Source organism: Esox lucius, chromosome 15, assembly GCF_011004845.1.
Source record: "Esox lucius isolate fEsoLuc1 chromosome 15, fEsoLuc1.pri, whole genome shotgun sequence".
Taxonomy (NCBI): domain Eukaryota; kingdom Metazoa; phylum Chordata; class Actinopteri; order Esociformes; family Esocidae; genus Esox; species Esox lucius.
In genome coordinates this window covers 33,193,153-33,220,457 of record NC_047583.1, presented here as the reverse complement: position 1 = coordinate 33,220,457, position 27,305 = coordinate 33,193,153, and the positions used below count along the sequence as shown (strand labels likewise).

Sequence of the window (27,305 nt, the reverse complement as noted above, 5' to 3'; positions counted from 1 at the left end):
ATTTCTAAGTCTGTCAATTAATATGTTGTGATATATAGTCAATCAATCAATCAAATGTATTTATAAAGCAATTTTTACATCAGCCGTTTTATAAAAGCTTTTATAAAACAAAACACCCAGCCTAAAACCCCAAAGAGCAAGCAACAACAATGTTGAAGCACAGTGGCTAGGAAAAATCAGACTGGCAGCTTGAATCGTCAGGTATCATCTTCATTTGCAACACAGCCAGGAGGACTTTGGACTGTGGCAGCAAAGAATCTTTAGAGCCTGGTTTTCAGGAGGTATGGGCCAAGACCTCATGTCCTCCTAATTTTGAAAATAGCAAGAGACAAGAACATTTAGAGAATGCATGACTTAGGTTTACAAGGTTTTACAGTGGAGAAGGAGAACTGACCCTACTCCCCCAGGCACATTAATATAGCAATGTAAAACTTTTGGGCTGAGACAGGGGGGGTCCAATGACACTGTGGTCCAGTGACAACAGGCAGGATTGATTGGAAAACTGTACTAAGCTGCACTAAGATCCAGTAACAACAAGATTCTCCAGTCAGCATTTGGTAACACGCCATTTGTAACCTTAAGAAGAGCCGTTTCAGTACTGTTTCTGACGAAATCCTGACAGGAATTTTTCAAAAATAAAATGGTCTTCCACCACCTGCCAAAGTTGCTTAGCAACAACTTTTTCTAAAATGTTGGATAAGAAGGGAAGTTTGGAAACTTGCCTGTAGTTATTAAATAGTCAGGGACACAATCTGTGTCGAGAGAACTGTTTATAATTTTTAAGTAGTCTGGGTGGAATAATGTCTAGAGGGCAAACGGATGGTGTTAAATGAGATGTGATATCTAAACAGTCTTCTAAAACAACTGGAGTAAAATAGTACTTTATTTTGCTGAACAAGGAGAGGATGGTCATTGCCTAAGCGTCTTCTCCTTGCTATCTTCCTCCTGCATGTTTATATCAGGTTACAACACAATGAGTACAGGCTTTATGTGACAAAGGGTAACTCCCTATCAACTTTTGCTTTAGCACAACTCCACTGCTCAAAAAAATTAAGGGATTATGTAATCATCACAGTATAACACCATGTCACTTAATATTCAGGGATATCAATCTGTCGATTTAGGAAGGATAAGCAATTGTGAATGTTTTGGTGCAAATGAAAGCGACAACAGGTGCACTGGAGAGGCAACAGCAGGACAACCCCCAAAAAGGGAATGGTTTTGCAGGTGTTGGCCACAGACAATTGCTCTCCTTATCTTTCCTGACTGATTCTTCTCTAGTTTAGCATTTTGCTAGTGTCCTTGTCACTACTTGTAGCAAGGTAGCATTACACAGGCAGTCCAGCTCCTCCAGGATGGCACATCCATACGTGCCATCGCAAGGTTTGCTGTGTCTCCCAGTACAGTCTCAGGAGCAAGGACGAGATCCCAGAGATGGGCCGTTACACGAGGAGAGCCGGACATGGCTGTAGAAGGGCATCAATCCAGCAGCAGGACTGGTATCTGCTCCTTTGTGCGAGGAGGAACAGGAGAAGAACTGTCAGAGCCCTAGAAAATGACCTCTAGTGGGCTTACTGGTGTGTATGTTTCTGACCAAACTGTTAAGATAGTGACATGATGGTCCGACGTCCTCTCTTGGGACCTGCACTTACAGCCCATTACCGTGTAACTTGCCTGGCATTCACCAGAGAACACCACATTTGGCAGGTCCACCATTGGCGCCCCGTTCTCTTCACATATTAGCACAGGATCACACTGAGCACATGTGATAGATGTGAAAGAGTCTGGAGACATTGTGGACATTATGCTGCCTGCAACATCATCCAGCATGACCGGTTTGGCAGTGGCTCGGTGATGGTCTGGCGAGGCATATCTTAGGAGGATCGCATAGACCTCCACGTGCTAGCCAACGGTACTATGATGGTAATTCTATTGATTGACACTCTTAAAGGAGTAAGAAACAGAGACAAAATTATCTTGGCACAATTAACAGTTTATTAATTATTTGCAAATAAGAGAGACGCGTCAAACGCTTACCAACATAATAGTCAGAGGAATCTGACTACTGAATTTATTACAGTGAAAAGGGGTGTGGTTAGATGCTGTCCTATGTTAATAAAACACATTCCCTTTGTTATGTTACTACCTAAGCTTCACACAAAGGACATGCTCTCCTTCCCCCCATAGGTAACTTCTTCAATTCTAAGAGTTCTTACAGCATCTGGACAGACAATAGATGCCCCCTAGGCAAATACCAGATCCCCCACATCATCATCATCATCATCATCATCTTCTTCCGCTTCATCCGGGGCCGGGTCGCGGGGGCAGCAGTCTAAGCAGGGATGCCCAGACTTCCCTCTCCCCAGACACTTCCTCCAGCTCTTCCGGGGGGACACCGAGGCGTTCCCAGGCCAGCCGGGAGACATAGTCCCTCCAGCGTGTCCTAGGTCTTCCCCGGGGTCTCCTCCCGGTGGGACGGGACCGGAACACCTTCCCTGGAAGGCGTTCCGGAGGCATCCGAAACAGATGCCCAAGCCACCTCAGCTGACCCCTCTCGATGTGGAGGAGCAGCGGCTCTACTCCGAGCTCCTCCCGGGTGACCGAGCTTCTCACCCTATCTCTAAGGGAACGCCCAGCCACCCTGCGGAGAAAGCTCATTTCGGCCGCCTGTATCCGGGATCTTGTCCTTTCGGTCATGACCCAAAGCTCATGACCATAGGTGAGAGTAGGAACGTAGATTGACCGGTAAATCGAGAGCTTCGCCTTGCGGCTCAGCTCTTTCTTCACCACGACAGACCGATACATCGACCGCATTACTGCAGAAGCTGCACCGATCCGTCTGTCAATCTCCCGTTCCATCCTTCCCTCACTCGTGAACAAGACCCCTAGATACTTAAACTCCTCCACTTGAGGCAGGCACTCTCCACCAACCTGAAGTGAGCAAGCCACCCTTTTCCGACTGAGGACCATGGCCTCAGATTTGGAGGTACTGATTCTCATCCCCACCGCTTCACACTCGGCTGCAAACCGTCCCAGCGCATGCTGAAGGTCCTGGTTTGAAGAGGCCAACACGACAACATCATCCGCAAAGAGCAGAGACGAAATCGTGTGGTCCCCAAACCTGACACCCTCCGGCCCCTGGCTGCGCCTAGAAATTCTGTCCATAAAAATTATGAACAGAACCGGTGACAAAGGGCAGCCCTGCCGGAGTCCAACATGCACTGGGAACAAGTCTGACTTACTGCCGGCAATGCGGACCAAGCTCCTGCTTCGGTCGTGCAGGGACCTGACAGCCCTTAGCAAAGGACCCAGGACCCCATATTCCCGAAGCACTCTCCACAGGATGCCGCGAGGGACACAGTCGAATGCCTTCTCCAAATCCACAAAACACATGTGGATTGGTTGGGCAAACTCCCATGAACCCTCCAACACCCCGTAGAGGGTATAGAGCTGGTCCAGTGTTCCACGGCCCGGACGAAAACCACACTGTTCCTCCTGAATCCGAGGTTCTACTATCGGCCGTATTCTCCTCTCCAGAACCCTGGCATAGACTTTCCCGGGGAGGCTGAGAAGTGTGATCCCCCTGTAGTTGGAACACACCCTCCGGTCCCCCTTCTTAAAAAGAGGGACCACCACCCCGGTCTGCCATCCCAAAGGCACTGTCCCCGACCGCCACGCGATGTTGCACAGGCGTGTCAACCAAGACAGCCCCACAACATCCAGAGACTTGAGGTACTCAGGGCGGATCTCATCCACCCCCGGTGCCTTGCCACCGAGGAGTTTCTTGACCACCTCAGTGACTTCAGCCCGGGTGATGGACGAGTCCACCTCTGAGCCCTCATCCTCTGCTTCCTCAATGGAAGATGTGACGGCGGGATTGAGGAGATCCTCGAAGTACTCCTTCCACCGCCTGACGACATCCCCAGTTGAGGTCAACAGCTGGCCACCTCTACTGTAAACAGCGTTGGTAGGGCACTGTTTCCCTCTCCTGAGGCGCCGGACGGTTTGCCAGAATCTCTTCGAGGCCAGCCGATAGTCCTTCTCCATGGCCTCACCGAACTCCTCCCAGGCCCGAGTTTTTGCCTCCACAACCACCCGGGCTGCAGTCCGCTTGGCCTGTCGGTACCCGTCAGCTGCCTCAGGAGTCCCACAAGCCAACCAGGCCTGATAGGACTCCTTCTTCAGCTTGACGGCATCCCTTACTTCCGGTGTCCACCACCGGGTTCGGGGATTGCCGCCTCGACAGGCACCGGAGACCTTACGTCCACAGCTCCGAACGGCCGCTTCGACAATGGCGGTGGAGAACATGGTCCACTCGGACTCAATATCTCCAGCCTCCCTCGGGATCCAGTCGAAGCTCTGTCGGAGGTGGGAGTTAAAGATCTCTCTGACAGGAGACTCGGCCAGACGTTCCCAGCAGACCCTTACAGTACGCTTGGGCCTGCCGAGTCTGTCCAGCTTCCTCCCCCGCCATCGGATCCAGCTCACCACCAGGTGGTGATCAGTTGACAGCTCCGCCCCTCTCTTCACCCGAGTGTCCAAGACATACGGCCGCAGGTCAGATGAAACGACAACAAAGTCGATCATCGACCTGCGGCCTAGGGTGTCCTGGTGCCATGTGCACTGATGGACACCCTTATGCTTGAACATGGTGTTCGTTATGGACAAACTGTGACTAGCACAGAAGTCCAATAACTGAACACCACTCGGGTTCAGATCAGGGGGGCCGTTCCTCCCAATCACACCCCTCCAGGTGTCAATGTCGTTGCCCACGTGGGCGTTGAAGTCCCCCAGTAGAACGATAGAGTCCCCAGTTGGAGCACTTTCCAGCACCCCTCCCAGAGACTCCAAGAAGGTCGGGTACTCTGCACTGCCGTTCGGCCCATAGGCACAAACAACAGTGAGAGACCTATCCCCGACCCGTAGGCGCAGGGAAACGACCCTCTCGTTCACCGGGGTAAACTCCAACACATGGGGGCAGAGCTGGGGAGCTATAAGCAAACCCACACCAGCCCGCCGCCTCTCACCATGGGCAACTCCAGAGTGGTGAAGAGTCCATCCTCTCTCAAGGAGTGTGGTTCCAGAGCCCAAGCCGTGCGTAGAGGTGATTCCGACTACCTCCAGTCGGAACCTCTCAACCTCACGCACTATCTCAGGCTCCTTCCCCGCCAGCGAGGTGACGTTCCACGTCCCTAGAGCTAGTTTCCGTGTCCAGGGATCGGGTTGCCTAGGCCCCTGCCTTCGACTGCCGCCCAATCCTCTACGCACCGACCCCTTATGGTCCCTCCTGTGGGTGGTGAGCCCACGGGAAGGCGGCCCCATGTCGCTCCTTCGGGCTATGCCCGGCCGGGCCCCATGGGGAAAGGCCCGGCCACCAGGCGCTCGCGTGCGAGCCCCAACCCCGGGCCTGGCTCCAGGGTGGGGCCCCGGCTGCGCCATACCGGGCGACGTCACGGAACTCAAATAATTATTCATCATTAAGGGGTGTTTTGAACCGCTCTTAGTCTGACCCGTCGCCTAGGACCTGTTTGCCTTGGGAGACCCTACCAGGGGCATATAGCCCCAGACAACATAGCTCCTAGGGTCACTCGGGTACTCAAACCCCTCCACCACGTTAAGGTGGCAGTTCATGGAGGAGTAATTCCCCCTCCCCCACATTCCTTTTCTAATTTGAATAAGGGACTCTCAGTCCTTTTATTTTTTATTTTTTTTATTTATCCTTTATTTTACCAGGGGATGTCCCATTGAGATAATCAAATCTCTTTTACAAGGGAGCCCTGGGGCAACAGTTACACAAATTACACAGAATCACAGAAACAGTCACAACAACAAAATTAATTTACAAAACATATGAAATTATTAAAAATAACATAAAGGGGTTATTTAAAACATGCGCATTGTTCAGATTTGGATTGCCTAAGTAATTGTTTAAAATGTTCAAGTGGGATAAAAACAGAAAGCTTCAAAACTTTTTGGAGCAAATTCCAACACCAAGGAGCAACATAACTAAAAGCAGTCTTACCAAATTCAGTTGTTACACGTGGGATATTCAGAGTCAGAATGTTATTGGAGCGGAGATTGTAAATGGAATGTTTCCTGGTTAACAAGCTAATAAGATAGCTGGGTAAAATACCATTGATAGCTTTATAAATAAAAATGTGCCAATGGAACCATCTACGCAGACCTAAAGAGCTAAAACCAGTCGCCTCATAAAGATGACAATGATGAGTGCGTGTCTTGGCATTAGTAATAAACCGTAATGCACCATGGTAGACTGTGTCAAGTGCATGCAGCATGGTAGAGGCAGCATGCATATAAATAACATCCCCATAGTCCAAGTCCTTTAATCAGTGAGAATACATTGGTAAGAGAAATTTCCACAACAGTAACTTGACTGCTGTTATGTACCAGGATGAAATCCTGAGACCCATCATCAGACCTTACGCTTGTGCAGTGGGCCCTGGGTTCATCCTGGTGCAGGTCATTGCCCGGCCTCATGTGGCCAGAATGTTTAGGCAGTTCCTGGCTGACCAAGGCATGGAAGCCATTGACTGTCCCTCACATTCCCCAGACCTGAATCCTATTGAGAACCTCTGGGATTTTATGTATAGGTGCATCCGACGCTGCCAAGTAGCGCCGCAGACAGTCCAGGATCTCATGGATGCCCATGTCGAGGTCTTTTGGAGATCCCCCAGGACACCATACGTCATCTTATCAGGAGCATGCCCAGATGTTGTTGGGAATGCATCCAGGCACGTGGGGGCCATACACACTACTGAGTCACATTATGAGTTGCCGTGACGAAATTCACCCAAGTAGGAACATCCAGGGTTTTCAATATTTTACTTAGATTTTTGGTGTGAGTTTGAATCCAGCCTTCGATCTGTTTGTGATTTTGGTTTCCATTGACCATTGTTACCTCATTTTGTTCTCAACGAATTACACAATGTACAGTAAAGATTTAGATATTTAATATATTTCCTTTATTGCAACGCAATGTGGGGTTTAAATGTTCCCTTAATTTTTCTGAGCAATGTGTGAGGAAAACTTGATCCAGTGCACACAGAACCTCAGACTGGTGCAAAGATTCATCTTTCAGCACAACAACCCAACGCACGCAGCAAAGACAACGCTGGAGTGGCTTTGGGACAAGTCTTTGAATGTTCTTGACTTGCCGTACCAAATCCCGGATTCCTACCCCATTGAACATCCGTAGGGACTAGAGTTACACATTTTGGGGAATGTTCAGAGGTGGAAACTTTCCATGGGAATTATCCGAAATATATGGGAATCAACAGGAATATAAATGCAAATAAATACAGTTAAATGCTAATAATTTTTTACATTTGATATATATACCATATCATATGCAGACCGAAACATACACAGAAAGGTGATTTAAGCAATTTTGAGCATGGCATGGTTGTTGGTGCCAGACGGGCCGGTCTGAGTATTTCACAATCTGCTCAGTTACTGGGATTTTCACGCACAACCATTTCTAGGGTTTACAAAGAATGGTGTGAAAAGGGAAAAACATCCAGTATGCGGCAGTCCTGTGGGCGAAAATGCCTTGTTGATGCTAGAGGTCAGAGGAGAATGGGCCAACTGATTCAAGCTAATAGAAGAGCAACTTTGACTGAAATAACCACTCGTTACAACCGAGGTATGCAGCAAAGCATTTGTGAAGCCACAACACGCACAACCTTGAGGCGGATGGGATACAACAGCAGAAGACCCCACCGGGTACCACTCATCTCCACTACAAATAGGAAAAAGAGTTTGCACAAGCTCACCAAAATTGGACAGTTGAAGACTGGAAGAATGTTGCCTGGTCTGATGAGTCTCGATTTCTGTTAAGACATTCAGATGGTAGAGTCAGAATTTGGCGTAAACAGAATGAGAACATGGATCCATCATGCCTTGTTACCACTGTGCAGGCTGGTGGTGGTGGTGTAATGGTGTGGGGGATGTTTTCTTGGCACACTTTAGGCCCCTTAGTGCCAATTGGGCATTGTTTAAATGCCACGGCCTACCTGAGCATGGTTTCTGACCATGTCCATCCCTTTATGACCACCATGTACCCATCCTCTGATGGCTACTTCCAGCAGGATAATGCACCATTTCACAAAGCTCGACTCATTTCAAATTGGTCTCTTGAACATGACAATGAGTTCACTGTACTTAAATGGCCACCACAGTCTCCAGATCTCAACCCAATAGAGCATCTTTGGGATGTGGTGGAACGGGAGCTTTGTGCCCTGGATGTGCATTCCACAAATCTCCATCAACTGCAAGATGCTATCCTATCAATATGGTCCAACATTTCTAAAGAATGCTTTCAACACCTTGTTGAATCAATGCCACGTAGAATTAAGGCAGTTCTGAAGGCGAAAGGGGGTCAGACACAGTATTAGTATGGTGTTCCTAATAATCCTTTAGGCGAGTGTATAAAATAAGTGTCTGATGACTGCCACGTCTCCATCCTAAAGCCCTTGCTTGGAATTTTACTTTGTCAGACTGCCATGAACTTCGTCCCTCACCCAGGCCAAGGTAGCAAGTCATGGTAGTGATGACATAATAGGCCTTGTTTGTCTCTGCGCCAGACAGGTCGCTTACTTGGGGTATGCTTGCAAAAAAGTTATAGGCAAAACATTATCTAAACAATTCTAAGGCTTAACTTCCCATGGAATGTTTCAGAAAAAAATCTGGAATGTTTCCATCCTTTGCAACCCTAGTAGGGACACAGTTCACAGATCATTAAGAGGATCTACAAGGAAACATTTTAGAAACTTCCCAAATCCAAGTGTGCATATAGCCATTAATCTACACAGTATATATTCAGTAATTGCAGGAAGCCTAAAACATAGTGTCCTCATACAGTATACAGACACAGGGTCTCAGGAGGTTAAATGCCCACTAAACATGAATAGCACCAGGTGATGAAATCCATAAGCGCAAGTTGATATTGGTACTAAAGTGTTACCAGTTAAAACTGTATAATATTTATAAGATTTTAAAGGGAGAAGCTATTTAGACCTATTGATTAATGAAAAGTATTTTTTTCCATATATTGTCACACTATAATGTATACATTCTGTATAAATTATAATTTATATATATATGTCTATCAAATTATATATTTGTATATATAATTTGATAGACAGTCATTAAGTTTACAGAAGTTAATGGAAAGAATGTGGGAAAAATCACTCCTATGTTATTGCATCATCCCAGGACTCTTATTTCTCACAAATGTTTATCCACAAAACATGTCTCGATGCCTCATTTTAAGAAGTCCGTAGCATATTTTAGAGAGTGAATAATCAAATGGCATTCTGTCTTTTAGAAACCTTTTTCTCTCTAGTCAGTTTGAACATGTCCCAACCAGGCTCAAACGCCTGGCCGCATCAGTACTGTGAGGTATTGTCTTAGACCAGTGAGCCACTTTGGGCCCCAAACAACTTCAGGCCAACTTCACCCCGAAAAGTCCTAGTTGCATTCTAAGCCTCGTAGGTCATCTAGAAATTAAACAAAGTTGATAATGCAAAATTGTTTTTAATTTTTGCCTGACTGAACACAACCCAAGCCAATAGGGCCCCTTTTTCTTTTATTTTCTTCCCTTCCGTTTTCCTTCCATTGACAGCTAATCAGCAGTGTCCACATAGCCCAAGCTGTCAGGTCTCTTTGAAGAGCACCCAGAATGGCATTATTTTTTTCCCTAAGAGCCAAGTCTCGCTTGAAGTGCCAGGACAGGGGACATTCCCTTTGATTCACACCCAACACCGTGGACTGCCGCTGGGGTAGTCATTTCAGCGTGTATGTTTTGCTCATGATTTGGGAACATTGAAATATACCACTGTAATGTTGCATGTTTGGTGAAAGACACTTGCTGGGGTTGTTCAAAGCAGCCTATGGTTTTATAAGTAGAGGTTCTGCTTCTTCACCATTGAAGTAATGGTTTTGTTGTGTTTTGTATTGGGAACAGGCATGTCCTGTTTCTTTGCTTGAAGAGATGAATGGTTTGTAGAAATGTGATTGTGCAAGAGGTATGACAGAATTGAAGAAAAAAATATAGTTCCAACAAATGGGTGGGACAGAGGGAGGAAGAAAGAGAATAGAGCGAATTGAGAGGAGAGAGAAAAGAAAAAGACAGAGAGAGAGAGAGAGGGGGTGGAGATAAAAAATAAAAGAGAGAGAATAAGGAGAGGTACAGAGTTGAAAGTGGTTGAATTGTTGAACACAATACAAGTTTGCCAATATTGAACTGTTTCAGGCTTGGGTCCAAGGTTTACACTTAACATGTCCCTCCTCCTCTCCTCCCGGATACCATGGGAAGGGGGCAACGATGCGGAAGTTTGGGTTCAGTGGCACATATTCAGAGACTCAGAAAAGCTGCTGGCTTTGTTTATGTCCCAAGTCTCCCAATTCTGTCAGATCCTTCCGGTGATGCTCCACAACACAGGACACACACAGATGTGCCCCAGGCTCAGAAGCTGAGGCGCGGGAAGGGAGTGAGAATTCTGGAAGGCCATTAGTCACACTCTGTGAAGGAATGCCGGTTATTCCCGGCACAGGTACGCACAGACTGTAAGCACTTCTACCTAGCAATGAACAAGGAGCCCACACACACAGGCATCATTTGTGTGTGTGTATTTACAGTTTCACTTACTCAGATGTCTTGGAGGCAGATATGCCCTGAAGGAAGATACAAATATGATTGGTTGACTCAAAAGAGAGGGTGGAGCATGCATTTTAAACAAGCCGAATGCTCTAGTAGACATTTGTCCAGCTTTAGTGCTTGTCTCAAACCTAAACCCAAACCTCAAACCCAACCTAACAATTTTTGAATTTCATTGATTTCAGAGTGGAACATAGGTTTCTGTTGAGTCAACATATGGGCAGATCTGCCTCCTAGACAGGTTTCAAACAAGTAAAACTCCAAACTCCCAATCCATCTAGTGTGGTGTTCAAGCCAAAAATATTCACAGTCGATTCGCGCACTCACTGTACTGCAGACAGGGGAGGCCTACAGCACACAAATGAGCCAGATTACCTGATTAGCTATCCTCACCATCTCCATTTCAAGCCAGTGTCACCTGCTAACAGAAGAGAGAAACAGGGAAGAAGCGCAGAGAGAGTGACCGGATAAGTAGCAGAGGGAGACAGGAGCTGCCACAGTATTGGTGGCAGTTAAAAAGTGTCTCTGGCACTGAGCAGGTTGTCATTATGCCAATTAGGCTAGCAGCGAGTTAGTAGGAAACGCACACGTAGGCAACCGCACATTCACTTGCATATTGAAAGTAAAAATGGGCAGACTGAGAAAGAGAGTGGACAGACAAACTTTCCCTCCCTCCACCCTTGTACACATTCAACAAGCCCACTGTCACCGTAGTAGTGCTGCAAGCGAGGGATAGAGAAAGACAGAACGGTGAAAGTAGATGATACCCTGGACGTGACAGCTGTCGAATTATAAGCACACTGCAATGGTTAATGTGGCAGTGAGGGGAAGATTAAACAAGAAAAGGAACCAAGCAAGCCTAGTTCAGCCATCCCGCAATTAAAAGTGATATTGTTACCCTCACTGGATTCAAACCTGCATCTCCCACATGAGAGGCTGCGTCTTTAACCACTACACCACAGTGTTATACATTTACCTAGGGTCGGTATAGCATCTTGACATTAGATCATTTTGTCACGCATAACACCAAGTTTGAATATTTCGCTAGACACCATTAAGCATCAATCAAATGTATTTATAAAGCCCTTTTTACAACAGCAGTTGTCACAAAGTGCTTTTACAGACACACCCGGCTTTAAATCCCAAGAAGCAAACAACAGTAGTGTTGAATTTCAGTGGCTAGGAAAAACTCCCTAATGTCTTATGAACTTAACACAGCCAAAGCAATTTTATGGCACAAAAACGTTAGTTTTTCTTTCAGTCGTGAATTACATTGATATAATAATTCTCAATATAGGTGACGATAACTGACATTTTCATCAACTGAAAAGACCATAGAATAGTGGAAACCCCTACTCTTTACTGCCCAAGGGGTTTTAATCTACCCTATATTACCCCAAAAATCACCCTTCAGGTTACATTATGCAATGTTTGACTGCTGCCTTCCAACCTTAGTTTGAATGGTCTTGGTGTGCTTGCATTGCTTAAAGTCACATTTTATAAAAGCTTGACGACATTATGTACTAATTACTAATGAGAGCAATAATTTAATAATAGTAAAATGCTCCACTTTTCATTCTGATAAATATGCAGTAGTCAGCAGTTTGAGCTGTTTCTCATGTTTGATGCACTAACAGGCGGACAAATCACTTTTTAAGTATGGTTAGGAAGCAAATGTTGTAGTCAACTTGCCATTTTAACAACAGTAGCCATACAGTGTACTGTACTGTATACATGAAAGATAGCTAGACACAAGTCTCAATAGTAACATCCCACATATATTGTTATCAATACTAGCTACCAAGCTCAATAGTTAGCTTCTTAACCTAAACAAAACAAGCAGTAATTCCAATGGCTACTACTGTTTGTTTTAGCAAGAAGCAAGGCACCATTGAATAGAATTAACTTACCTGTACTTATTTGCCGTTTTGGTCTTGATAAATCTGTTGTGGTCCAAATGTGATTAGTTAGTACATGCATTTCACCAGGATGTTGTCAGGAGAATGCTCAGATTCTATCATGTATGATTCAATATCAAGATCACTTCAGAAATGTTTCCTTCAAATCATGATGACATACGATTGTGTTCTGTAATCTAAAATTAATTAACCTTTTCAATAGCTAATTAACTTGAAATGTGTAGAGACTGGTCCAAAACAGTAAGTACTGTTTCTACAGAAATGTAGTCTTTTAGAAATAGGAAATACTTTTACACCTTGTACATTCATCCAGATATCTGCTGAAAGGAACATTGTTGAAAGACATCCAATGGCTCTATCAATCAAGAGCAACCACAATTGTAGAGCGCTCAGTATAACATGCAGGCTTTCCAAAATAGAGAGAACATGACTACATTACATTTTCTGACCTCACTAGCTCTTCAACACACATTCTGATGTAATAGTGTATGTTGTTTAGCATGATAATCTCGTTCCTCACACTCTGGCCAATTATGTGTGAAAAAAATGTCACAGATGTAGATATCTCTCAACGATGATACAAACCATGTGTTCTCTAGGGAGAAATGCTCCTATAATGGCTCATAACCGCCATTGTGTACGGTTCAATGTCTCATCTCCTGGACTTGAAGAAGATATATCTTCTAATCTGATAGCCTTTCATACTGGTCCAGATGAGACATTTTACCAAGGTTCTTTTCAGGTGTTTTATTTTTCAATAACAGTGAGTAAAAGGGTGCTCCACTATTCCTAAGAAACCTTTGTTCTATTCAGTGTTTAAATGTTTCTATCTTTGTTTGAAGAGAGGGCTGCTCCTACATAACAGAGAGTAAGCTAAGTCACGCACATTGCAACGAATTACAAGGAAGGCAAAAAATGTGTTGTTCTGTCCTTCAGCAAGAAAGTTAACCCTAATTGCTTCCTGGGTGCTTAATATGGCAGCCACCTGCAGCTTTTGAATTTGCAGTGGATGCATTAAAAGCGGAAGTGACATTTTACTTGGACCATGTGTTAATTTTTTGTAATCCATTAAGAACCCCACCCCCTTCACCCCAGTGCTCATCCAACGAGCCACTGTAACAGTGGTAGTGGGAGGAATGGAGGGAACAAGAGAGAAACAGACAGGAAAGAGAATAGCAAAGGAAGACACTTTCCTTCATGGGACAGCTGTCAAAATTATAAGCACACAGTAAAGGTACAACACAGAAAGGGAGATAAAGAAAGTAGAAAAATGGCGGAGAGCAGGGGGAGAGAGAGAGCACGGGGGATGAACTGAGAGAAAGACTGTCACTTCAAGATAGTAGACAAAGATGAAGCATGACTAAGACAGAAAGACAAGAAGAAATGTGAGGCTTGTCAAAGTCTCTTCTCTCATTAACAGTTTTTCCTATCAAACAGCATAATGGAATGTTTGATCGAATCTTCACAAACGGGTTTTGGGAGATCTTGCTGTAGCTAGAATAGTGTGGCTAACAATGATCAGATCTGGTCTGGTTGCTTGCCAGCGTAATTTCTGTCTCATGGCAGTATTAGTAATTTGTCTAGGGATGAGATAAATGTGGAATCAAACATTGTCTGCCTGTAAAGTGAATTTCATTTTTTTTTTTTTATCTATATTTGCTTTCACTATCACATTTTGCGCAGGGATGTTAGAGTTACATATTACAGTATTCATTCTGAATGGGTAAGTTTAAGATCAGTGTTAAGGCAAGTTATTATGGTTAGGATCTAAACTAAGATAAGAGAAACTGTATTTGATATCATAACTGTTGTTGTTTAAATCAGAAGCTTAACCACCATATACACTGTACCGTTCAAAAGTTGTGATGGAGTTGAACATTTGTGTGTAACTTTCCCCAATTTCTTAGGTTTGCCTGACATCTGGTTCAGATTTTGCGCTTTATTTTGATATTTGGGAAGATTACCAGAATATTGCAGGCCTGGTTAGTATTGATCATAAATGGCTTGTCCAGTCTGACTGTAATTTGTGTTAACTTTGGAACTTTTATATATATAATTATAGTCCCTTTGGAATGTCCATGAAAAGCAATTTTTTGGTCTATTAATATAACATCAAATTGATCAGAAATACAATGCAGAATTTGTTCCTGTTGTAAATAACTATTGTAGCTGGAAACGGTAGATTTTCAATGGAATATTTATATAGGCATACAGAGGCCCATTAATCAGCAACCAGCACTCTTGTGTTTGCTAATCCAAGTTTATTCTTTTAAAAGCCTAATTGATCATTTGAAAACCGTTTTGTGATTATGTTAGCATTGCTGAAAACTGTTGTGTTGATTAAGAGGCAACAAAACTGTGTACTACTCCCTTCATAGAACACCGCAACACTGTGTTGAATCAGAATAGAAAGAGGAGTGGGACGCTCCAGTGCACAACTGAGCAAAAAACATTAGAGTGTTTAGTTTGACTCCTCACAGGTCCTCAACTGGCAGCCTCATTAAATAGTACCCGGGGAAAAAACTGTCTCAGGATGCTGGCATTCTAGGCAGAGTTGCAAAGAAAAAGCCATATCTCTGACTGGCCAGTAAAACGAAAAGATTAATATAAGCAAAAGAACACAGACACTGGACAGAGGAAGATCGGAAAAAAAGTGTTATGTACAGACAAAGTGTTTGGATTGCAAAGAAGAACATTAATGAGACGCAGACCAAATGAAAAGATGTTGCAGGAGTGCTTGATCCCAACTGTCAAGCATAGTGGAGGCATTGTGATGGTCTGTGGGTGCTTTGGTGCTTATAAAGTTTGTACAGTGTAAAAGAAATATTGAACAAGGGTGGCTAACTCCATTTTGCAATACCATGCTATTCCCTGCGGATGACACTTGTTTGGAGCCAATTTCCTCCTGCAACAGGACAATGACCCAAAGCACAGCTTCAAACTATGGAAGAACTCTTTAGAGAATTTAGGGAAGCAGTCAACTGGTATTCTATAACGGAGTGGCCAGCACAGTCACCGGATCTCAAACCTATTGAGGTGTTGTGGTAGTGGCTTGGCCGTGTGGTACATAATGCCTATCAAGCCAATCCAACTTGTAGAAGGTGCTTCAGGAAGCATGGGGTGACATTTCTTTTGATTACCTCAACAAATTTACAACTAGAATGCCAATGATCTGCAAGGCTGTCATTGCTGCAAATGGGGGATTCTTTGACAAAAGCTAATTTTGAAGGACACAAAAAATATTTCAATAAAAAATCATTATTTTGAACCTTGTCAATGATTATATTTCCTATTCGATTTGCTATATTTCCTATTCAAGCTAATTTATTTTATATTTTCAAGGAAAACAAGGACATTTCTAAGTGACCCCAAACTGAAAAATATGGTTATTGAACTTGGAATATGAGGTATTATACAGGGGGTGTGTGTAAAAGTTAATGTGTGACTGTGTGAGAGGGAAAATCTAGTGTCTATTTTGTGCTGTCCAATCTGTTCTGCCTGACTTTGGAAAATAAAGTATTCTAATTGCACAATATTTCCATGCTGGACTGAAAGAGAAGATTTAGCATGGCTCTTTTCATGTAAGTGGTAGAGTTTTTGCAATAGCAGTGTGTGGTTGGCTATTTCACATTCCTATGAAGCCCTTAACCTTACTAAGCTGTATTGAGTGTTTACATTTTTCTTTATCTCTTAGACTAGAGGGCAACTCCTAAATAACACAAAGAGTACGCCATAATTACCTGAGTCACACACGTGTAAACTCACAAAACACACACATACTCATGTCAAATCTTGCTATATACTGTAAATGGAGACATACAGGGATTTTCTTTGTTGCAATTGATGAAGAGAAACCCAGCACACAAACATAAAACACATACATATTCCTGCTGTCTCACATGTATAGTCAGTGAAGCTTTTATGAGGAAGGTATTTTTCCTAAAAAGCACCTTTGATTGATGCAGCTTTGTATAGTATTTTGATGAGCATATGTGTTTGTGTGGTTCCAGACCTCGACAAACCTGTTCTGACTGTACACCAGACCATCAGTGATGTTCGTGGGAGCTACTACCAGGAGAAGACTGTGTTTCTGCGCTGCACTGTCAACTCCAACCCTCCAGCCCGCTTCATCTGGAAACGAGGCACCACCCCTATTGAGCAGAGCAAGGATACCGGAGTGGACATCTATGAACCTCTCTATACACAGGTACTGGAATTGGACCAAAAATAAGCTTACAAGTTCATTGCAAGTTTTACACCTCAGGTTTACACCACAGGTTTAAATGACCCATTGTATTGAATAAAAATTCTCTCAATTAATTTTGTGTTATAACATCTTTGTCTTGATTGTGGCATTGGGCATCTTCCTCGCTATTACCAGGCAACAAGTTAAATATCAATGCACATAAAAAAAAAATTCTCCTCCATTTCATGATATCCAATTACTGCCTCATCACAGTAAACTCCAGCAGGCTTGCGACAACAGGTATTGAGATATGTCTTCCAAAGCACATCCCATGCCATTCTGGTTGTTATCATGCTGCTCGCTTACTCAGGAGGTTTATACCATAATCCTTAAGGAATGCATCTCCTGTCTTCTAACTTGATTGAGTTCACAAGGCACCCAAGCCACCAAAAGATGTCACTAAAGCAACAAGGTGAAGCAACCATATTCAATTACTTTCCCCCCAAAACTTTGGCATTGATGAAGGTAACACCAAGCCAGTGATTAAATCCCTGCATCATTCATAGGCCCCATCTAGAGTCCTTTATTTGTCTATGACCGCAATCCAAGAGAGAGACAAATAAATATTCCACACGCTGCTAAACACCCAAATGTTTATGTATGAAGATAACACAGCATACATTCATAAAGAAGTACTTTAGAAAACACTTGGTCCGAAGCCAAATACTGTAATAAGACAATGTTCGTACTTGTCTGTGTAGATACATGTTTCTCATTTCAAATTCAGCCACAACTAGTGATGGCCAAACAAGGTCTCATTAGTGTTATTTTAGCAGTAGGCTATTATTCTGGCAGCACTGAGATTTTCTTATCACAATAAAAGCCATCATTGAAATTTGTAAGGCCATATAGTTAACAATCTAATCTGGAAAAAAGGACATGAAACATAAAATAACAGACTAGATTGTTAACTATATTGCCTTATACGTCTCAATGATGGCTTTTATTTTGAAAAAGAAAATCTGAGTTTTCGCTGCTAGCATAATATCCTGCTGCTAGAAGAACGGTAATGAAGCCTTGAATGGCCATTACTAGCCACAACCCACAAAACAATTCTTTAGGATAAACGTTTTTTTTTTATCTTAAGAAATCTTTATCAAATCATTATCTAATTGAATAGCCTACACACAACACTAATGAGTTAATTTCAAGATGAATAATACATTTTTCATTAGACGAGTTGAATAAAAAATGCTTCATTATAAAAGTGGAGAAAGAGTTTTTATAGATGGTCAGTTTCAGACCCATGCTGCAGCAGTACATGTGCACCAGGGGCAGCAAGTTAGGCCACTGGACAACCCTAGACCACAATGTGGATATGTAATGGTAATATGAAAAGGATACAAAAAGCAAACTACACAACTTGGAGTTTCCTTCTCTAAAACTCTGTCATATCACAAAATAACTGGATAACTTTTAACCACCACCCCCACAAGTGTAAACACATTCAAATGTAAAACCCCCAATAGCTAACCAGGACAACGATGGCATACAGCGTTGGAACATACCCATTCTTATAAACTGCATACCGCATACACACACACACATATATATATATATATATATATATATATTTATATATATATATATATATATATATATATATATAAACACTCACCTAAAGGATTATTAGGAACACCATACTAATACTGTGTTTGACCCCCTTTCGCCTTCAGAACTGCCTTAATTCTACGTGGCATTGATTCAACAAGGTGCTGAAAGCATTCTTTAGAAATGTTGGCCCATATTGATAGGATAGCATCTTGCAGTTGATGGAGATTTGTGGGATGCACATCTAGGGCACGAAGCTCCCGTTCCACCACATCCCAAAGATGCTCTATTGGGTTGAGATCTGGTGACTGTGGGGGCCATTTCAGTACAGTGAACTCATTGTCAAACCAATTTGAAATGATTCGAGCTTTGTGACATGGTGCATTATCCTGCTGGAAGTAACCATCAGAGGATGAGTACATGGTGGTCATAAAGGGATGGACATGGTCAGAAACAATGCTCAGGTAGGCTGTGGCATTTAAACAATGCCCAATTGGCACTAAGGGGCCTAAAGTGTGCCAAGAAAACATCCCCCACACCATTACACCACCACCACCAGCCTGCACAGTGGTAACAAGGCATGATGGATCAATGTTCTCATTCAGTTTATGCCAAATTCTGACTCTACCATCTGAATGTCTCAACAGAAATCGAGACTCATCAGACCAGGCAACATTCTTCCAGTCTTCAACTGTCCAATTTTGGTGAGCTTCTGCAAATTGTAGCCTCTTTTTCCTATTTGTAGTGGAGATGAGTGGTACCCGGTAGGGTCTTCTGCTGTTGTAGCCCATCCGCCTCAAGGTTGTGCATGTTGTGGCTTCACAAATGTTTTGCTGCATACCTCGGTTGTTACGTGTGGTTATTTCAGTCAAAGTTGCTCTTCTATCAGCTTGAATCAGTTGGCCCATTCTCCTCTGACCTCTAGCATCAACAAGGCATTTTCGCCCACAGGACTGCCGCATACTGGATGTTTTTCCCTTTTCACACCGTTGTTTGTAAACCCTAGAAATGGTTGTGCGTGAAAATCCCAGTAACTGAGCAGATTGTGAAATACTCAGACCGGCCCGTCTGGCACCAACAACCATGCCATGCTCAAAATTGCATAAATCACCTTTCTTTCCCATTCTGACATTCAGTTTGGTGTTCAGGAGATTGTCTTGACCAGGACTACACTCCTAAATGCATTGAAGCAATTGCCATGTGATTGGTTGATTAGATAATTGCATTAATGAGATATTGAACAGGTGTTCCTAATAATCCTTTAGGTGAGTGTATATTACAAAAAACTTTGCATTGCATAATTATTCAGTTTGCAACTTAGAGACAAATAAAATATTGTAGCCTAACAACTGTGCTGCAGTGCATACTGTATTGGGACCCTGACATTTAAACTCTTCAAAAGCATGCCATTAACCTTGTTAACTATTCACTTTCTCCCCGAACTTTTAAACAAACCCTAAAAGCCTTTGAAGCCTTTGAGCTAGACATTTTTGGCTGGTCACTCCCCTTGAAGTCGATTTTTTTTGTTTTATTTTCCGCACTGAAAATGAAATGTATAATTCTAAAAGCCCTATATTTACACAAAAAAGATATCAACAGAAGCCCATTTTTTTTTGAAAATGTATGTCCATTTACTACATGCACATTATCAATTGATAAAGATATCTTCGTACTGTAACTGTACCATAAATTCATAACATGTACGATGAAACAACTTGACACTGGAATAATGGTAACCAACATCCAGACACATTTTTGATTTGTATTAGTAGGGACTTGCTTTAAATGAAACGATTACTTTAGTTTACCATCTGTAAGAATGATTTACCACCTGTAAAGTTCAGCTGGTTAATATTGATGCAGTTTGATGCATCTTTGAAGACAATGTCCTAATATCATGAAGCATGGTAAACAGATCGGATTAAAGGTTGCCAAATTCATTGTGGACGAGACTATCACCAATAGAATCACAAATCCTAAATCCATCAACCCCCCCACCCCATCTACAAGCCTCTCCTTTTCTCTCTTTCTCTCCCACCACTCTCTCCCTTTTCTGTATCTCTCTCTGCAGGCCATAGAAGTAGTTTTTAAACTCTTCCTCAGTAAGGATTTCTAGAGAAACAAATTCGTACTTCATTCCCACTGCTACCCATTCCACCCGTCAAAGCCTTTGTGTTTGTTCCAAATGGCCACCTGTTCCTGGTATAGTGCACCACCCCATCAAACGTATTGCACTACAAAGGAAAAAGGGTGCTATTTAGAAGGCGACCCCAGCTGACTGAGTGAGATCTTTCCTGTCTCAATTCTTCCACCGTCTTAGTGTGGGAAGAGCCACTTCGGCTAATTGTGCTCTCAGGGTGGCCCTTTGAAGCGGACCATGCAGCTCCTTCAATTAAAGAAGAACCAAGGAAACAAAACTAGTAGAAGAGGACAGTATACTGAGTCACTCATAGCTTAATGGCAGACTTTGTGTGTGCGTGGGAGTGTGTGTTCATGGAGTGTGTTTGTGTGTGAGAGAGACAATGTGTGCATCCGTTTGCTTGTGAACTGTGCCCACGGCTTTGTGTGGCCCTCCAAACCGATGAGCTGTTCGCAGACAGTATTATCAGAGAATAGCAGTCTATAAGAACTGTATTGAGAAAAACAGCTATAGCTGCTAGTGACATAACTTTCGGCCTACTATTTAGAGATACTGGTTCTTAACAGTGGATTTAACCCCAGCAATGTTTGCGCATGCTAGAGAATAGTATTTGCGCATATATATATATATATATATATATATACACTCACCTAAAGGATTATTAGGAACACCTGTTAAATTTCTCATTAATGCAATTATCTAATCAACCAATCACATGGCAGTTGCTTCAATGCATTTAGGGGTGTGGTCCTGGTCAAGACAATCTCCTGAACTCCAAACTGAATGTCAGAATGGGAAAGAAAGGTGATTTAAGCAATTTTGAGCGTGGCATGGTTGTTGGTGCCAGACAGGCCAGTCTGAGTATTTCACAATCTGCTCAGTTACTGGGATTTTCACGCACAACCATTTCTAGGGTTTACAAAGAATGGTGTGAAAAGGGAAAAACATCCAGTATGCGGCAGTCCTGTAGGTGAAAATGCCTTGTTGATGCTAGAGGTCAGAGGAGAATGGGCCAACTGATTCAAGCTGATAGAAGAGCAACTTTGACTGAAATAACCACTCGTTACAACCGAGGTATACAGCAAAGCATTTGTGAAGCCACAACACGCACAACCTTGAGGCGGATGGGCTACAACAGCAGAAGACCCCACTGGGTACCACTCATCTCCACTACAAATAGGAAACAGAGGCTACAATTTGCACGAGCTCACCAAAATTGGACAGTTGAAGACTGGAAGATTGTTGCCTGGTCTGATGAGTCTCGATTTCTGTTGAGACATTCAGATGGTAGAGTCAGAATTTGGCGTAAACAGAATGAGAACATGGATCCATCATGCCTTGTTACTAGGGGTGTAACGATCCATCTACTACATCGATGTATCGATTTATATTCCTATGATCCAACTACATCGATCTGTGCTCAGCAAGTTGGCCTTCCGGACGACATATATCGATCTAACATCGTTTTAAAATGTAATCAATCGATTGTATCGATACTAGGACATAACCCATTGGATTTAAGCACGTCAGACTTTATAGGGATGTTTTTTCTTAGCACTTTTAATGATAAAGGCGATAAACGTTACTCGATTCAGTCTGCCTATCAGTGACGTCATCGCCCCGGGCCAGCAGCAGCGCAAAGACAACAAAACATAGCATGGCAAAGGCATGAGGAGAGGAGAAGCCGACGAGCGAGATATTATCAAGCCACCATTGCGGTCCAGTGTGTGGAAAGTGTTGGTTGCACTTCATTTTTGATATTAGTACTGTATTTGTATTATTTCTATGTTGAAAAACAACAGCAAAAGTAGCAGGTAAACCTACTGTTAATTCAACCAGAAGAGATGTTAGTTGCACTTTATTTTTGATAGTAATATAGTAGTATTTTCATGTTGAAAAACAAAGCACAAGTAGCAGGTAAACCTACTGTTGAAATGTTGGTTGCACTTACTGTAATTTTATTGAAAATGTATTGAATATTAAAAATGAGAGCAGAACATTTTTACTTCCTGTTAATTCAACCTAAAGTGTTGGTTGCACTTTATTCAAATAAAATGTGAATGCATTTGCCATTAATTGTTGTTTACTTGTTTGTTTATATCCATAATTAATTGATACCTGATTCCCTTACAAGAAACAACAGGAATCTAGGAAACTTCACCTGCACTGTCCAGTATCCAGGTATTTATTTCAGTCAAACGGGTTGAATTTTTGGCTGAAAAGATACTGAATCGATTTCAAGTCACTGAATCGTTTCGGATCGTCTCGTTCTAAATGAACCATTATCGGCATTGAATCGTATCGACAACCACGAATCGTGATACGAATCAAATCGTGGTTAAAATTAATCGTTACACCCCTACTTGTTACCACTGTGCAGGCTGGTGGTGGTGGTGTAATGGTGTGGGGGGTGTTTTCTTGGCACACTTTAGGCCCCTTAGTGCCAATTGGGCATCGTTTAAATGCCACAGCCTACCTGAGCATTGTTTCTGACCATGTCCATCCCTTTATGACCACCATATACTCATCCTCTGATGGCTACTTCCAGCAGGATAATGCACCATGTCACAAAGCTCGAATCATTTCAAATTGGTTTCTTGAACATGACAATGAGTTCACTGTACTGAAATTGCCCCCACAGTCACCAGATCTCAACCCAATAGAGCATCTTTGGGATGTGGTGGAACGGAAACTTCGTGCCCTAGATGTGCATCCCACAAATCTCCATCAACTGCAAGATGCTATCCTATCAATATGGGCCAACATTTCTAAAGAATGCTTTCAGCACCTTGTTGAATCAATGCCATGTAGAATTAAGGCAGTTCTGAAGGCGAAAGGGGGTCAAACACAGTATTAGTATGGTGTTCCTAATAATCCTTTAGGTGTGTGTATGTTTCTGAGGACAGTGAAGCACTGGCGGTAGACACTTGTCAGATGAAAACCCTCATAACTCAGTTTGCCAATATTGATTGTGTCACATACAGTATTTGTGGCAGAATCCCTTCAATGTAGTCTGACTGTCGTGACGCTGTGACCAAGAAAATGTATTCAAAGAAGATTCTGAAGTTACATAGTTGTGTGTTATATTTAGAAAAAACTGAATATTTTGCTTTGGATTGCTAGCTGAGTCTACTATTACTATTTACTATTAGTGATATATAACATTTCCATGGTATTCTTTTAGTGACAGATACAGACATCATTAAATTAAACTATTGCTGCTTATCAAACTACTTTTTGAATAAAATCTATCAGATTAAAACATAGAGTACTTCCAGTTTTAGTTGAAACCCAACCTTTTAACTGCATCTCTACCCTGCAAAGATTTGGGAAGGGAGAATGGGGAGAAAGGGTGGTTAAGTTAGCGTCACCATGCCTTTCTTCTTCTGTGGTCTCCTCTCCTGTAATTGAGATGCCCTGTGGTGGCAATGCCTGCAGGACAGGAATACAGGTCGATGTTTTGTGTTGTCTCAGCATTGCGATTGATAGATTTGACTTTGATTGATTTGATGGGCCAGGGTCCCTTTAGAAGTCTAGAGGGGGTCTGGGGATGACATGAAGGCAAACAAAGTTGATAATGCAGTAATTATTCATGAAAAATCATGTCTATCTTAATATTGGTGAAATTTTAACCATGCATTCAAAACTCAGGAAAAATTTGAAAAATAATCAGAACATCATGCAGCTTATGAGTCTAACATTAATAGAATATGAATACCCACAATGTTTGAGGGCCTCTCATTTGGCAAGGCAAAATGTTTATCTCTGTCTTTGGTCTGTGGGGTTGGTGTCAGACAAAGGTGGGAGTGACTGGTCATGCTGTAGTGATTTCCTGTGGTAATTCATTTGCTTGGTTGTTCCAAGCCTGCCTGACGTTGCTGCATTAAGGCAATACTGTATTTTGCAGATTGGAGTTGATGTCTGTGTGCACATGCTTGGGAAGACTTTTTAGCATCAGTTACATAATTCTGTGACCTGTCAATGTTCTTTTTCTAATGCAGGGTGAGACCAAGGTGCTAAAGCTGAAAAACCTGAGGCCAAAGGACTTTGCCAACTATACGTGCCAGGTGTCAGTCCGCAACGTGTGTGACATCCCTGATAACTCGGTCACCTTTCAGCTCACCAATGCCACCAGTAAGTAACACATTCTCCCTTCCCATAAGTCATCACTCCTCTTGTATTTGTTAATTTTATTATATTTTTATAAAGAGACCAAGTGAGAACATGGGTTGTTACAAAATGACTCAGCTCTGTATTAAAACCTGCCCGTTTAGAAAAGTATATGCAGGATGGGCTCTAGCCTTCTGGAGGTTTCATCCGGGGGCCCCATCTTGATGGGGGTGAGATAAAACATTCTTTCATTTTTTCTTTGTTGTCATGGGATGTACAGAAAATGGAGCAGCCTTGAAACAAGTTCTCTCCGACTGTATACGTTTCATGGGCATTTTGCAATTGTTTTTAAACAAGCTCCATGCAATTCCATTGCACTTAAACTCCATCACCCCACCCCTAACTAACTCTGTCTCACCTTCACTTCTTCCTCAATGTTCATGTCCTTCACTGTCTTTCTCTTTATTTTTTCCCCTGCGCTCTTCCTCCCTTTTCCTAATGTGTGCTATGCCATCTATCTGTCTTGTTATTCCCTTGCTGGGAGACACATCTCAGGCCGTCACTTCTAATTCACCTGTCAGAAACACCCTGTTATCTCCCTTCACTCTGGTCTGTCTCCACGGCGATGCCATGTTAACGCCGACAATGCCGTTGCTGTCGACAACGCTGTCAGCTCCACTGTGGCCTTCCTGTGGAAGTTCCTCGCTTGGCAAACGAGAGCCAGAATCATATCTAAGCCCATCTTTCTTTGTATTCCTTTTTTCTTTTCAGATTTTTCTCCCCTTTTCAAATGTCATCTGACAAACTCCCCCAACCTTCTGAGAGCTGACCTATCCGTCTGTTTTATTACCGCGTATATATATTTTTGGAGTACAAGACTAGAAAGGCCAAGATTGACGATATGATATTGCGGCTAATATCGGGAATTGAAGTACAGGATGGCTATATTACAGGGTTCAGAGGTTGATCATTTGCATAATTTAAATAGCAGAATTTTAGTTTCACAGGGAATTATATGGGAAACAATGATGAGGGTGATGTTTTTAGCATTAGCTATTTATTCTGTTCATTAGCAGTAGTACAAAACCAGGCAAAGCCCGGCAGAGAACATAATATAAAGGGAAAGTACCAGAGATGAGCTTTCCATTAATAGATAATGTTATTTTCTTGTGGTACTCTCCATCTTAATTTCCTCCACAGCTGTGAACCCTTTGTAAAATTATTTTGCTGAAGAATGTATATGGCTTCATACTGCAATCCAATCCAAACCGCCCCACCCGTACCCTAAACACAAACACACACATTTTGAGATGCTGTGTGGCAAGTTATTTTGCTTTCTCATACTGACTGAGGGAAATTGAGAAAGGATAGTTAGAGATACAGGACTGCCAATACAGCTATACCCTTGAGAACACCCCCTCTGAAAAACTTACAAAAATAACACAAACACCACAACCGTCCACAACCAAGGTGAAAGCAAAACAGCAACATCACAAATTGGACTTTTGATATGGTTTTGGAAAGAGAGGCATGAGCCGGATAAGGAAGCAGAGAGAGAATTGTTTTGTTTGTTTTGGCTTCTTTATTCTTTGCTGTCCGACATACAGTTGGAACAAGGAATACAAATGGTCCCTAGTTCATCCTTCAAGCTCTGATGCAGGTCGGCATAACACACAAAATGAGAACACTTGAATAAAATAAGGAAAAAGTATATGTAGATTCTTCTATTGCACCTCCTACTGTACATATATTTAGTTTTGTTTGAGACAGTTTGCATCACAAATTAACCTGCAGCAACAGGAAAATATGAATTATTATGTTATTCTTAATAAATGGGATCTTGTGGTGGTTGGTACACATTTTTGCACTCATTTGTTAGAGAAAATCAACTATGACATTTTCTAACCTAATATTGAATACACAAGTTGGCAGATTCCTGCAGCAACAGGATAATCAAATAAGACTTCAGTGAGGTGCAAACATTTTTGATCTAGCAGGGCGGTGTAAACATCTGAAATCCCAAATGACACTTTCTTTTAAACCAGAGACAGTAGTAAATGGTAAAAGCTTATTTGATGAGGAATGTTAAATACTGTTATTCTGTGTTTATTACCTTCACCGTGTACAAACCGCACCGTTAATTTTATAGCTTTGTATGTATAGAAACCTGAGTATTAACTGCACCCATATATTGCCCGGAGAATTATGACTTGTACATACATTATACATTAGTATTAAACATCTGTCATAGGGGGCTAACAACATTTATTTGTTGAAGAATAAAATATGTTTTAGAAAAACCCTGTAACGCCAATTGTATCATATTTGCTACAAATGTTTCTGAGACCTCTATGTTGTCAAGCAATCGTCTGTGAAAAATTCAGCCGGTGGAAACAGTTTTAAAAATGTCAACTCTGGTATTAGGCACACCCATGTATCAGCTGCTGTGGTTGAACATGTTTTCAAAATCTGTGTGTTAGCTGTGGTTTATAAAAGGGAAGTTACGGTAATTTGAAGCATCCAGAAATAAACACAATAGGGCCGAATCTGTAGAACTGGACACATTATTAATGCTCCTCTTCCAACAATAGAGAACCATAACTAAAATAGCCATGCTTTGTGATGGCAATTCCACCAAATAGGACCCCTTAGGAAGTGGAC

The 27,305-nt window shown here is 42.4% G+C and overlaps 1 protein-coding gene across 4 annotated transcripts in view; it reads left to right on the top strand.

Annotated features, from left to right (window-relative positions):
• Positions 1-27,305, top strand: part of LOC105030282 (MAM domain-containing glycosylphosphatidylinositol anchor protein 1) — a 439,262-nt gene that overhangs the window by 221,511 nt on the left and 190,446 nt on the right. For all 4 annotated transcript variants that reach the window (XM_013133057.4, XM_020053829.3, XM_020053828.3 and 1 more), the window contains exons 5-6: positions 16,608-16,804; positions 24,536-24,668. In XM_013133057.4, coding sequence (XP_012988511.2) covers positions 16,608-16,804; positions 24,536-24,668 — 330 coding nt within the window. The remainder of the gene's footprint in view (positions 1-16,607; positions 16,805-24,535; positions 24,669-27,305) is intronic.